At 40.6% G+C, this 15000-nt stretch overlaps 1 protein-coding gene across 1 annotated transcript in view; it reads left to right on the forward strand.

Moving 5' to 3' along the window:
- The window catches only part of LOC138001267 (clathrin heavy chain linker domain-containing protein 1-like), a 63119-nt gene that overhangs the window by 27602 nt on the left and 20517 nt on the right, over positions 1–15000 (forward strand). Inside the window, exons 12-17 of the mRNA XM_068847915.1 lie at positions 1451–1521; positions 3198–3257; positions 5262–5318; positions 5440–5504; positions 7671–7780; positions 8462–8502. Of these exons, the coding sequence (XP_068704016.1) occupies positions 1451–1521; positions 3198–3257; positions 5262–5318; positions 5440–5504; positions 7671–7780; positions 8462–8502 (404 nt within the window). The remainder of the gene's footprint in view (positions 1–1450; positions 1522–3197; positions 3258–5261; positions 5319–5439; positions 5505–7670; positions 7781–8461; positions 8503–15000) is intronic.

The raw sequence follows: 15000 nt of genomic DNA on the forward strand, positions 1-15000 counted from the left end.
ATCTTCAGGCAGCAGGGATGGCGCAGTGGCAAATTTCCCTTTCGTAAACGGTCGTTGCCATTTGAAACGGTCGTTGCCATTTCTCAGAACGGTCGTTGCCATTTGAAACGGTCGATGCCATTTATAACGGTCGACTACACACTTCACTTCAAAGAAAATTAAAAGAAACAAACTAAGAAAAAATGTTAACAAAATTAAGACAAAAAAGGAAAAAAAAAAACATTTATAAAAGAAAAACTGGAGGAAAAAAAGAGTCCGAAAATTTCAAGACTCGAACTCGGGTTCTTAGCCCTCACCCCAAACAGAACCCTAACCCGAACCCTAACTCATATGACCAGCGAGACACAACTCCCAGTAACCGCAACCTTTTGAGTTCTTAGACCTAATTAGTGTAATTCAGAGCTAAAAAATGGCATCGACCGTTTCAAATGGCAACGACCGTTTACGAAAGGGAAATAAGCGGCGCAGTGCCTCCCGGGTTGGATTTCCGGTTCCGGCGTCATGTTTGGGTTGAGTTTGTTGTTGGTTCTCTCCTTGCTCCGAGAGGTTTTCCCCTTCTCCAGAAAATCAACACTGCCAAATTTCAATTCGACCCGGAATGCACGTACTCATGTTGAAAGAGCTCCTGAGCCCTCTTAAGATGTTCCGTGGGTAAACAAATTACATTTACATGTTTACTTCCTCACAATCCGCATTCAGGAGATAGTGCGGCCCAGTGGTTAAGGTGTTTGCCTCGAGATCAGGGGTTCCCGAGTTTAAGACCTGTTTTGACCACTCGATAAAATTGTTCCAGGTAGTCCCTGGTTCTATTTCTCAACCGCACTTGTAAATGGCCAACTGGTTTGTCTCCGGCTTAGCCTAGTTGGGATTCTTAACAGTTGATGTTCTTTCTTCTCAATGATCTTCGCAGTTATCATGATGGACCCAAATTTAGCAATTGCGTTGAGAAGCTTGAAAAATTCATGACTTCAACGGCGCTTGAACCCGTGACTTTGCGATACCGGTGCGACGCTCTAACCAACTAAGCTATGGAGCCACTGATGTTGGCTCCAAACGTCATTGATGTTGCCTGAAGCCACTGACACTACCAACGTCAGTGGCTTCTCACTGTGCTTGCAGCTTTTTCCTATGCTCATCTAACGAGTGCGAACATCTTTGAGCTTGTACTTATGGTTATGTCACAATACAAACGAAGCTTTAATGCTGACAGTCGCTTAAGTCCAATCAAACCTATCTGATCTCACGGTTACGAATCCAGATTAGCCCAGACTCATCTTTAAAAGAACTTGGCCCATTGCACCATAAACAAGACAGCAGAATGAGTTCTAACCCAGTGCGATTAAATTATGGGGCGTAAAGATATTGGTGCCATTCAGGGCACAAATACCGTAGCTCTTTTCCTCAATTAGTATAAACACCGCCATAAATTGCATTTTCCTTTTTGTCGTAGACGAGATGTTCCCAGAGACAGTAGGAAGCACAGGTCCAAATCAACCAAGCTCACTGATTGGAGATGACGATGTATGTGACTTTCTAGGTTATTTATTCCATACATGGCCCTTTGTGCCTGTGTATCGTAACGCTGTCGACAAGAGACGTCTATATTGTCCTAATGGGATCGGGGTATGGAAGAGACGTATGGCTTCACGTAGTAAGATTTTCGATGTCCATACATGCCGATTTACTCAAGAGACATTCAAATGAAAATGCATACATATAAACCTTTGTGGAGATTTTCGCTTCGCAGAATGTACATGTAGCATGATTTATTCATATATCTTGAATTGGTCGTATAATGAAACAGTGTTTGAAGAATTGGGGACTAATTCAAATCAACCCACGTCAAGACAAACCATGAACAATAGGACCTTTAGATTCTAGGACGAGGACGAGAACGAGTACGAGTTTTGACTGTTTGTTTTAAGCGAAAATAGTAAGAAGATTTATAACCAGTACGATTAATTTTACTCTTTGTTAGCAGTATAGGTTGCTCAATTATTCTTATTGCTGTTACCCGGGCCTTTTTGCTGATCAAAAAATGCCAAAACTGCTACCGTGTTGTTGACTTGTTTGACACGACGACATTTTTGCAAAACCTCGTACTAAAATGACGACGGTAACACGTTTTTCCCGCGAAAGTGACGCTGGTTTGCGTGCGTTCACTGTTGTTCTATGAGAAAATTTGGTACTCGTAGTCATTCTCGTCCTAGAATCTAAAGCTCTCTATTACCCGAGCAACAGAGACGGCAGCAAGAATAACCGTCACACGCAAAAGCTTTTATAAGCCAAATCCTTTTTTTTTAATTCCGTCAGTTGCCCATGCCGTCCTTCGCAAAACAGTGTTGAGAAGAATAAAAATCAGCAGTTGTTCGCGAACGTATGCAAATAATGTTCAATCGTTTCTCCCCTAAACTATACGAATTTGCGTTTATCGTGTTTTCTTTATAAAACTAGGATACTTAGCCTGTAAAGTACCGGGTACGAAAGTTTCTACTAAGTTTTTTGAAACATATTTGGCGCGGCACAACTATTAAGGTGGGCAGACACGAGGGGTCATGTTGCAGGGACATGTTGCAGCAACATGTTTCAGCTACAAAAAGCTGCATGCATTAGAATCGTGTAGCGGGGACACGTAGAAGGGACAAAATCACAACATTTGCACACACACGAAAATTTTGCTTGTACATGTTGCAGCGACGTGTCCCTTGAGGGTAACTTCATGGGATACGTTGCGGGGATAAAATCACCCCCAAATTGGTGCTGCACAATTTTAAAAGTATAAGTTCACACGTGGGGACATTTCGCTGAAACATATCCCTAAAACATGTACCCGCAACATTTTCATGTGTGTGCATGGACATGTTGTGATCTTGTCCCTGTTAAATGTCCCCTGCTAGACGTGCAGTACACAGGGTTTTTGTCGCTGCAACATGACCCCTCGTGTCTGTCCACCTTTAAACCTCCATGTGTCGAATCCTGCCTTGCTGCGCCAAAATTGCTTCTAGCAATTCGGCCTACCTTGAATTAGGAACATCGGTCATGATTACTAAAAATTGAGTAGCTGGCACCTTCTTGAGTTAACTCAGTAAGTCAATACCAGTGCTTTCCCTCGTATTTTGGATCATGAAATACTTATTATTTTAGGATATTTTCAGTTGCTCATTTTGTTTTGTTCCGTTTTCATCTTCCACGTCGAGGATCCAACCAAAGACAGAGAGGCTGAGTTTATACTTCAATGCATCGAGAACTTCTTTGAGGTGAGTTCTTAGCTTAAATGTTCTCGTCAGGAGACCACGTGAGGCGTACATCTTTCACTCGGGTTTTGTACACTGCTTTTGGAATGACATTTCGTGGCCACAATAAAAAACATCCATTCAAATGGCTTTGTTCTGCAGGCAGACGCACGTGCAGCAGTCAAGAACCTCAACTCCTTTGCTGCTGGCCGTGGCTGTGGCCGTGGCTGTGGCCGTGGCTGTGGCCGTTGCTGTGGCCGTGAAAACAAGATCAATTGTTGCGCTTAAGATTTAATTTTATGGCACTGAACTGAAAACTGATCTGCAAGGCTGTAGGCCACTGTGAGAGAGTGAGTTAAGCAGGATGTGCAGCAGGAGCAAAATCTCTTTATAAACACACTGAGGGGATATTATGCAGCATGGGAGCATATCATTGGTAAAAAAACTTGTATAATCACGCATTAAAATGCGCACACGTCGTCTGCCTCCCTTACCTTCTTGCGCGTGCGCATTCTAAAGGACCGTCACAGTCACATTCCGTCGTGTGAATTGATTGTGCACGTAAATGCGGGAACAACAAAAGGAGTCCAACTTTTACCATAGGTATAAATGTAATGACTATGATGAGAGAGAGAAACAACTTAAACGAAGAACAGCAGTGCCCTCAAGAAAGTAACTAAAAAGCTAATATTGGTTGGCAACAAAGTGTGTAGGAAAAGTAACATGTTTTTAACACTAAGCGGTGAAAAGTCAGTGAAGCTTGATATTCGGTAATTTTGCTACTCATGTAAATTCAAGATTTTAGTTCTTAGTTGTTAATTTAGGCATGGCCACATCAGCAACGCTGTGATTTAGTCATCGTGTTTAAATAAATAATTTATAATCATTATTATTATTATTATTATTATTATTATTATTATTATTATTCCGAGTTGCAGCATTCAAACTGCAAATTTTAAAGTGACAGTTCCGACCAAATAAGAAGTCAAAACGAGTTACCTAAAAAAGGGTTAATTAGCCTCTGAGTATGTTGCTGGTTTCTCTTCGATCTTTGATGAAAAAAAAACTAAAACCAACTCCTTTGATCAAGTGACCGAAGAGATAGCTCAAAAAGGCAATGATCATTTTATCTAAAACCGAGATGGTACGATCCAAACTGCGTACCATCAATATGAGAACTGTGATAAATATAGAGCAATCCTCTCAAGGATAGTTCCTCCCTTTCGGCCCCGGCGGATCACCTTAAGCAGGAGCTTCAGGGCTACGTTCCGCTGCTACCGTCTTGAGTTTCTCCTTCACGAACACAAAGATATCAAGTTGCACTGAGCTGTCTCTGATTCGCCAAACTTTACAAACATTTTGCATCTCACAACAACCACGGAGAAATCATGAACGCGTCTCTGCTATTTTCTGTACGTACGCTAACACATGAAGTTCAACATCAATGAGGATTTATTGAAAATTCGCTGGGGAGTTTGGTTTTGTCTTTTTTGCAAAGTTCATGATGTTACCGTCGGATCTCGTATTTTCGAGGAGGGAACGAATAGCCAACATTTGATGTGATTTGTTCTGATTTCAGTTGATTTGTAGTCTCCCTGATTAGTAGAGCACTCGTTCTCAACTAAATAACCTTGAGACTTATGTAAATAAAGTGATGATGATGATGATGATGATGATGATGATGATTATGATGATGATGATGATTATTATTATTTAAGTTTGTTGGTTCTCTACTCTGCACTGAGAAGTTTTTCTCCGAGTATTCCGGTTTTCCCCTGCCCTCAAAAACCAACATTTGATCTGATTTGTGTTAATTGTTGACTTCAGTTTATAGTACAAGTGTCCCCGATTAGGGTTCCAGAGCCAGCAGACTAGACACTTAAATAAAGTTCCTTTCATTTCCTTTTTTTTTTTTTAATTTTTACTCCGTCGTTTTTGTTTTACTCATTTTACTTCCTTGGATTGTCTGTGGTTGATTACTTGTTGCTTTTTACCAATGACCACTAGGATATCGTGCTTTTATTTCAGTTGTTTGAGGCCGGAAAAGTTGATGAAGCTGCCTTGATTGCAGCTCAGTCCCCTAAGGTAAAGAGAGTTGAAAACAGTGATAATGTCAATATGTTTTTCGCTGTCCTGGCTTGATTGAATTCGAAACTTGGAAGTACAACCATGTGTTATTAAAGAAAATTGCCCTTAACTCTTGAAGGGAGTTTTGAGGACGATGGAAACAATAAACATGATGAAGGAATATGATGCAACTCACAAGGACAGGTAACAGGCATTGAATTTGGAGGAAGACTAGGCAGCAATGACCAGAACCAAGGTAGCTGACCAGCGGTTTTCGTTAAAACAATGGTTTGCTGGGGGTGCTCAGTCTCGCGGGCTCAGAAAACCTAGTTGTGGTCGTTGTTGTTTAAGGTTTTTCGAATTTTTGGAAGACCCTTATGGTATAGTTGACTACTTGTCTCTTGGCCTGCATCTTCCGCGTAATATCTTGCATAGATAAGATTGGTTGACACATTTGATTTCATTGCTTTGATTCGGACTTTCCAATTGGTAACGCTCGTGGTATATCATAAGCTTATGTCATCCTTATTATTTCACATAACATGAGAATTTTATTCCATAAAGCTTATTTGTACAAATCTATACGCTTTATTTTCACATGCGAAAAAAAAGCTAGAAAAACTATACAGCCAATCAGAATGGCGTACAGCTCAACCAACGCTAGCGTAAAGGCCTTCCCAAGCCAATCGCTCGTGCATCTCGTGCAAATCGTACTTTGTAATAGAATTAAATTAAATTTGCATTTGGTTCTATTGTTAGTGAGTTTTTGTTTCTAATTTGCGTTCAGAAAACTATTTCAATGAAATTTTTTATTGGCCATAGTAATTACTTTGGTTGTGGTTTTACGATACTCATTTGAAAACCCGGCACTCTAATGCAAAACCAAAGCAATTCGCTAATTACTTTCGCCACACTCAATTGAAAATCGCTCTAAAGAGATTAAATTATAGTGACGAGGAGCGGAAGAAAGAGGAAGCACTAGAATGGAAAACAGGCTGGATAATGGTAACGAAGAACGGTGAAAAGAGCAAACTTGAAAGAGCAGGGAAAATAGACTAATTTATGATAATGAATGAGCAAGCCAGACTGGTCGTATGGGATAAAGCGGACTAGTTAAAAATACATGCATCTGTAAACTAAAACATAAAGAAATAATAATTGAGGAGCTCCGCTTTTAGGCTTGCCTGAATATAAATTATTTAGTAAATATACCCCATCGTACGGCTGGTATGTTGGCTGATAATGTCAGCGGCTGAGAGGTTGTCCGAAAAATGAATATTTGGCCGAGAAGCGAAGCTTCGAGAGCAAACATGAAATTTTGAGGACAATCTCTCAGCCAAGGACATTATCAGCCAACATACCAGCAAGCCAGAAAGGGGTTTATTTCTTTCATAAACCCCCCCCCCCCCTCCCACCAATTAATTTTCATATCGCGTAGAAAACCGCTCTTTAAAAGGCACTGTTGATCTAATGGCAATGATTCTTAGTTTATTCGATGCACTGTTCAAGTTTTACTAGAAAGAAAGCGTTTCGGTCTCAGGAAAAGATCAAATCATTTTTCATTGTCAATCCGAGTCGAAAACTCGAAAACAAGGCGCTTTTTTGCTTACTGAAAAAGAAGTTTCAACCATGAAAGACAGAATGATGTGGAACGTCTGGATGACACTGTTTTCAAGTGCCGCTGTTTGGCTGGAATTTTTTTTCTTCTTCGAGCGGTCGGTTTATTTTATAGTTAGTAAACACAGTGTATTAAATTCTCTCGCAAAATGACTCAGTTTAAGTTCCCGTAGGATTTAAAAATCACCTAAAGGCGCGTTTACACGACAGAGGAAAAATGGAACGGGTCCCGATAAAACTTGGAACGGTTCCATTCATTTTTGTAAAGTAACAGTGAACTTTTATCCGTTCCGCTACGGGACCATGGGCGCCTATGGTCCCGTAGCGCGGGAACGGATAAAAGTTCAAGGTTTCTTTACAACAATGATTGTAAAATGAAAACCCTTCTGCCGCCTTTTTTTTCGCCGGCTTTGTTTCACTTTTAAACGGAAATGATCGCCTCAGCATTTCGCAAGGCAAATGTCCACGTAAACGGCGCGGGGGTTATTACGAAATAACTGTCCTGTGAGTTTGCACCACGTGATGGAAATTAGCCAATAAAATCGCCCGAAAATTAATGAGTGGATTATAAATAGATAAATTGTTGTTATTATAATGGGCAGAAAGGTGTGTTACGCACTAGCGTTTTTATTCTTTGGGATGTTTGTTCAGGCAAAGAAAAAAAAAACACTTACTGTGTTATCGGCATTATCATGACGTGGAGGAAAAATGCTAACTTTTTCACTTTAAAACGGTTGGCCTTTTCACTTGCAGCAGTGTCACGGTGGCTTATTGGGAAGCTCTGATACCGACTGTGGCTACAGGATGCATGAAGCCCTCTGTCTGGGAGACAATCGAGTGTGTCAAATGTGTGTTGGAAAAAGGTGTGTACATATCTCGAACGTTTTCATCTCGTCTATTAATAGGATAGCTTCTTAGGAGTGGTGATAATTGTCTCGCTTAGATTACAAAGACCAATGTATCTATCGTACATCACCATCATTCTATATCACCAACATACTATACCACACTGTTCGCGAATCGTAGGGCATGGAGTTCCGGGTATTGAGGTCGGATTAGCTGGATCAGCGGGAAGGGCCTTTTGAGGCAATGAGACGGAAAAAAAAACCAGTCAGAACTTAGGCCATTTGCTGGGTGCTAGAACCTGATACACTTAGGGCTGTTGGTTTAAACAAGTTTAACTTCGACCACGGTTTTCAGCGATCATTTCATCATTCCCAGAATTTTACTGAAGTGTGTCACTGGAAGTCTATGCACTATTTTCTCCTCTGCGGTTTTCTCTTGGTGCTTTTGAAAAAGAGCATCGGTTATGTACTAGGATGGGCAAAAAGGAAAATTACTTGGGACGCGGTTTACTCAAGCATCAGATGAAATACTTTAAATTAAAGCACTTGAGTACTTAGTAACCAGGCCTATAAATGGCAGCAGCCACAGGTCACCGAACTTTTCGAGTCACTCCTGTCCTAAGGCTTAGTGGTCTCTATGTACAAAATTTAATGCTTAAAGGTCGGGTGATTGTATTTCTATATTGTCTATTTTGTCAGGAAGATCCGATCTTCTCACCCATTGGATAGCCCAGGATTTGGTAAGAATATATAGCATATTATGCCTGAGATATCCTGCGAGCAAGCTCTCCAAAAACTCTTTGAACTCTTTTTTTGACCACTTTCCACCGAGAGAACAATGCGCTATTTTCATTAGGGAACTGACGAGCTTGCTCTGTTGTACCTTATACAGGAACCGGAAGAAAACTTTTCCTTTTCCTATGCGTAAACGTGTTTTTTTCTGTCTTGCGCCTAGCTACCAATCTCTATTGCCCATGACTAGGAACACGACAGCTCTACATTCCTATCACAACGTTTTCACAGACCGATTTATTTTTAGAATGAATTCATCGCAAATGAGACTCTCGCAGGGGCCCGATGACCACTCACAAGAAACGAAGGGGATATTTACATGAGACCGGGACGAACTCAGGCAGCGTTTACACGAACGAGGTTTCCACCGACAAGGTTTCATGACTTCGAAACCTCGTCAAAATCGATGTGGTTTGGAAGTGTTCACACAGAAAATCAAACTCATGATGGTCTATGCGCTAAATTTACCATTTTAAATCGAACAATGCAAATTTCGCGCCAAAATAGTAATTTTATTCAAATCGCTGCAGTTTCGCTGTTTACACGACAGATGAAACCTCGTAGCGTTTTCAAATCGACCCGGTTACGCCAATGGCCTCGATCGGTGCCGTGTAAACAGAAGGCAAAACGATGCGGTTACTAATGAAACCGCGTTCCTGTAAACGCTGCCTCAGACCGGCATGAGTTCGTATCAGCCTCCAAACATTTCTTCTTATGCGTTCACAAGAGACCGGCCTGACAATAAACTCAGTCCGGTCTGACTTCTTCTCGGTAGTTCGTACCGTTCTCACGTAAATGACAACAAATCTCAGACCGGGTCTATGTTAGACAAAACGCATCATTTCGCACCAAAACAAGGCATCAAGCATTTTGTCCCGGTTTCATGGAAAACAGCTGCAAAATTTCGTACTAGTACAAGTTAATTCTGGTCTGAGTTCGTCCCGGTCTCATGTAAATACTTCTCAACTTGACTTCATAGCGTCACCGAATCGTAAATGTCTTTTTTTGTAGCGGAAAGGATAGTCTAATAAGTCGGTTTGTAAAAATGTCGTGAAATGGTGCAGTTTTCAAATTTGACTGCCATTGTGAAACTAGGGACTTTAAGATACCAGGACGGCGGGCTTGGCGGACGGTAAAATCTTCCGAGGTGGACTGGAGCGACGCGTCCGTCCTCGGTGGGAAAAATGAAAGTTAAGTTATTCCAGTTTTCGTTGAGGACGGGAATATCAAAAACTTGCTGACTCTATTTGTCGAAGGTGCGTTTATTTTTTCTATGACATCATTTCGCAAAGCACGAGAAATGCTCACTGTGGTGTATACAGATAACCTTATATCAGATGAAGAGTTTTTGCTGTTGTATGACTTAAACAAGTCAAAGAATTTGGAGCTTCCGTACGACGAGCATGACAAGTTTGATCTTGGTAACCTTTATGAGGACGAATGGAGAGCAGAATTTCGATTTGAAAAGAAATATGTCACTCGTCTGGCAAAAGTCCTTCAGCTACCACCTGTATTCAAGTCCACAAGGCAGTGTCAGCGATGATACAGAGGGCCTTTGCATCTTCTTCGTAGGCTTGCTTATCCAGTGCGCTACAGTGATGTAGTAGACAGGTTTGCAAGGCCTGTGCCCGTGATATCCATGATTACAAACCGTGTTCTCGACTATATACAGGGGCACCCAACGAATCTGTTCCTCACATTATCTGTTCCCCAGAGGAATCTTGCTGGCTGGCAAAATTACGGGTGTTTCGATGAGCTGGCTGGGAAATTTTGTTATTGATAGAGGTTTTGCTTGGGAATTACTGACTTTTTCTAGCATTTCAACCCGAGCTGGCTGTAGAAACTCTGAAGACTGAGGACGACTTAAAAAAAAAAACCCTTCCCTCTCCCAGAGAGTAGTCACAAACATACGACGGCTGGTCAGAGTGATTGCACTTGCGGAAAAAACCTGTTTTGTCCCGGTTTTGTCGCTTTTATTCGGTCGTTTTGGATCGAGGGATTTGAAAGCGCGCGGAATTCCTGGCTGGGAAATAAATTTGATCAGCTGGCTGGGAAACCAACCAATTTTATCTAGCTGGCTGGGAAATTTCTTGTGTGTCTTGCTGGGAAAAAGGAACAGATAATGTTTTTTCCAGCAACATTGAAAAACACCTGAAAATGCCTTAATAACATTTATTTTCATCAACTGGGGTATAATAATATATATTTTACAACAAATTGGTCGTTGGGTGCCCCTGTATATATACGAGATCCATCATCACAGAATCACTTCGTGGAATAACTCCATTCTTTATCCAGCCGCCCTCCAGCAATATGCAGATTTAATGTTTGATTCGGATTTGTGGATGGGACAGTTCGTCCCGTTTGTAGACCAGATGAGAATTCGAGGATTGTTTTCAATGGGCATAAGCGTGTACGCAATCAAAGTTCAGTCGGTTGCCCTTCCAAACGGCCTAATTGGACATTTGTATGGACCAGTAGGTGAGACTTTATAGTTTACCACTATTCTTTTAAATGAATTTATTTATCTTCGCTTAGGTTTTAAACACGATGCAAAATTATAGGTTTGAAGTTAATATATTATTAAGCTTGAAAATTTAGGCGAGCTTTCGTTATAAAAGACACGTTTTCAATTTTAATTTAAGCCTTAAATACAATGAAAAAGCAAATCATGTAATTTTTCATATCACTTATCATATAATTTATGCTTTCACTCACAGAAGGCAAGAAACAAGATGGCAGTATGTTGGCTGATTCACAGCTTCTAACATATTTCAGCCAGTATGCTGTATTTTCTACTAGACAAGCAATGTGTCTATATGACGATCCTGCCTATTCCATGCATGCGAGTCAATTTTATGGCCCCTTTTAGGAATGGAGTGATGACACCGCAGATGGAGGAATTCAACAAATGCATGTCCGGTGTTAGGGTTTCAGTGGAGTCGTTGTTCGGAGACATAATCCAGTATTTCAAATTTATGGACTTAAAAAAAAACCTAAAAATAGGTCTCAGCTCTATTGGAAAGTTATATGTTGCTTGTGCTCTTCTTCGACATGCATTGACCTGTCTATACGGAAACACAACTTCCAGGTATTTCAACCTAAGCTCACCAACACCGGAGGAATATTTTGCTTAAGTGCTTTCACTTATATATAAATCAAATGGAAACATGAACTGATGAAATACTTCCGGAAAGGGAATTGGGAAAAATTTTTGTCATAATAAGTGGTAACTTCCAATATACCCTGCTACTTCTGAACAACACTATTTCTAAATGTATATTTTATTATCATAGCTTGAAAGTGATGTAGACAAGATAAGACATGCACCTCAGATCAGCATTTTAACCGTATGACACCTTAAGTGTTCATACTACAAAAAACAAGTTACAAACGAGAATGAAAGAAAAGAAAACTCATTCCAGTTTTGTTCTTCTGCGTTTATCACTGAAACTTTTAATTTTCATGAGAGTAATCATCATGTATGATAGTTGTTTCAATTGCTGTTGAATAATTGCGATCATCTGACTTTGCTGCTGCACGAATCGGTTGATTCTCTGCCAACTCTGCTCTTCTTCCATCTTTTTTAGCTCCAATTCTTTCTGCCTTAATGCAAAGTCTCGCTCTGGTTTCTCTTGAAAAACTCTGCAGTAGTGTCTTTGCTCCCGCGCCTTGTTTTCTTTACTGGCATCCTTTCATCCTCCGCACTTTGTTCTTTTCGCTTTCTGGTTTCCCAATTTTTTCCATCGCTTTCATTCGAATATCCTCAGCTTTCTGCTTGTCTTCTTCAATCTTCCTCCTTTTTACCCTGCCCACCTCTAGCGCACTCTCCATTGTCTCCTCCTCCTCATCAACCAAACTTTGTAAAAGCTGCTATAGCTCGATCTGACTGCGGCTCAACTTCGATACCAATGCCTTTTTCTTCTTCTCTCATTTTCTTTTTGTATTTATCGGTGAGAATTTTGTAGCGATCGCGAACGGCACGCTTTGTGACCTTGAATTTCGGGATGACATTCATTCAAGCGATCAGCGCTATATTACCTCAACAATCTCCGCTCTCAACCGGCTTTAAACTGATAAGGCTAGTGCCCCAAGAATTTCTCTACAAAAGACAAGATCGTGGTCATCTTTCCACTCCATTGCTATTGCTACAATTTTACAAAAAAAGATCAACAAGTATGTTACTCAAATGCAAAATGTGATTTTTAAGAGCGGCAAAATTTGGGTTTCATCAGTTGAACTTCATTTATCATATTTTTTCACTCACTCAAACTAAATTATTTTGGAAAAGACACCTTTTCGAAGGAAATCATGAAAAAGGTTAATGCTAACTACTTATAGCTCACATTTGAATAAAAGAGATTTGACTTATTTTGGTGTTAATTCTTCAGAATTCACTGTGAATGCTCTTTGACAACAACAGCGAAGCTTTCAGTATAGTTATTTTGCCTCACGACAAAAGTGTTCTAAAGCGAGAAAGTTCAGGGCAGCACGTACATTCAAAACACAAAGATTAAAACTGCGCAATTTCGATTAGGATTAGAGCGCAAAATAAAGGCAAAATAAAAGAAAACAATCCACGTTCACCGATGGCCGGCAAAACTCGATCTTTCATGTTGTCCACTGAAGGTCGCCGGAGTGTTAGCGGCTGGCGCCAAAACCTACACATGCGCAGAAATACTATTTTTTGGAAGGTTACTTCCGGTCTGCCGTCCATCCAGCCCGCCGTGCTGGTATCTTAAACTCTCTACTGTCAAGGAGCACTAGTTTTGAGTTTCAAATTGTGTCTGCAAAACCCCAATTTCTCGAATTTAGGAACAGACTCTACTTGAAAGGTTGGGCAATTTTGTACGTCTTTCAGATACTAACCTCTTACTAACTGAGCGCGATGGCCATACTGGAGAATATTGGCCCGACGTCGTGGCACTACGGACCGAACGCAGCGAGATACGCACAAAGAAGACCGAAGGCCAATATTCTCCAGTACAATCGCGAGAAAGTGAGGTTAGTAAGTTGTTTATGATACGATATCGTTTCTTTGAGCGATCGGACACTTCTCCGCTTAGTGAATTTTCGTAACCTTTGTCTCAGTAGTCCATCAGCGAACTTTGAGCTGTAACCTATTACACCTACAACTAAATTCCGCTTGCTATAATTGTACTGTTGGGATGAACGAATTAATTCCATAATTGAGTAAAGTACGATCGTCCAGGTGAATGTAGTCCTGACACGGACTGTTTGAGTTGACATTGACTGACGTTTCGACAACCCGAGCGGAAGTCATCTTCAGAGTCAAGTGATTTTTGTAACGTCAGTAGATACTATAAGAACGCCGGTCGTATATGTCACCGGTCAACTTATTCGTGGTGTTATTGGTCCACTGTCAGTCGAGCCTAGATGTAATTGGCTGTGAATACCAAACAGTAATTGGTGCGCTTCGATCCGTCTATAGGTCTAAAGTCTGTACGTGTATCGTAGATAAGAATGCGTTGCGCAGTACTGTCATAGAGTAAATCAGCGCGTTCTTTGTCTGTGTTAAGTCAGTGTATTGTTCAAATTTCTACCGGTGTCACCGATATAAGTGGCCTGGCAATCGCAGCATTTGATCTTATAAACTGCTTCTTTTCTGTCCTTTGGTTGGTCTTTGTCTTTGACGTTAGTCAGTAGTCTTCTCTGGACTACACTCACCCGGACGATCGTACTTTACTTAATTATGATATGACTCCTGGGTTCAAACCATTTACGAAAAATTAAATTCCGCTTTTTAAGAACATTTTGTGTTTCGCACAACTTGAATCATCCCGGGAGAGAGAAATAACAGACCGTTGCCGTGTTAATGATCCGTACAGTAACTATAAAATCCCGATCAAAAACTAGCCAATCAGAGTACTCCATTTACCCTGAGAATTGCTTGCCATGTTACAAAGTCTCTATATATACATACTCTACGGGTTTATCTAATTGTCTTCATAGTTCAATTGGCCGAAGCCGAAAATACCATAATACTCTTTTTTGTCCCCCCAAATTTTGAAGATGTGTTGTTTCTGTTTTCTCTTCGGGGGTCACTGCAAGTTCTAAGAAAAAAGAGGGAAACAATGCTTATGCAAAATTTTGGGAAGACAAGCAAGGAGTGTTATGGTATTTACCGACTCGGCCAAATGGTAGAGCACAGTACTGAAATCGCACAAGACGTCATGGATTCCAATCATGCTTTTCGAGCCTTGAATTTTCAGAGTTTCCTTTCGTTACTTTTTACGTAATGTACACAACTACAATGACCTAAATTATCATAACATCCTCCTTTCTAGCTTTCCAAGTCGATGGAGGGAATCAATAATACGAATTCGTTAACAGTTCATTATCATAGAGCGCTGAACTTGGAAAGAAGCCCTTACTATTGAAGTGACATAATCTTTGCTCATCAAATCGATTCTCTTTCTTTTTGT

Source organism: Montipora foliosa, chromosome 4, assembly GCF_036669935.1.
Source record: "Montipora foliosa isolate CH-2021 chromosome 4, ASM3666993v2, whole genome shotgun sequence".
NCBI lineage: Eukaryota > Metazoa > Cnidaria > Anthozoa > Scleractinia > Acroporidae > Montipora > Montipora foliosa.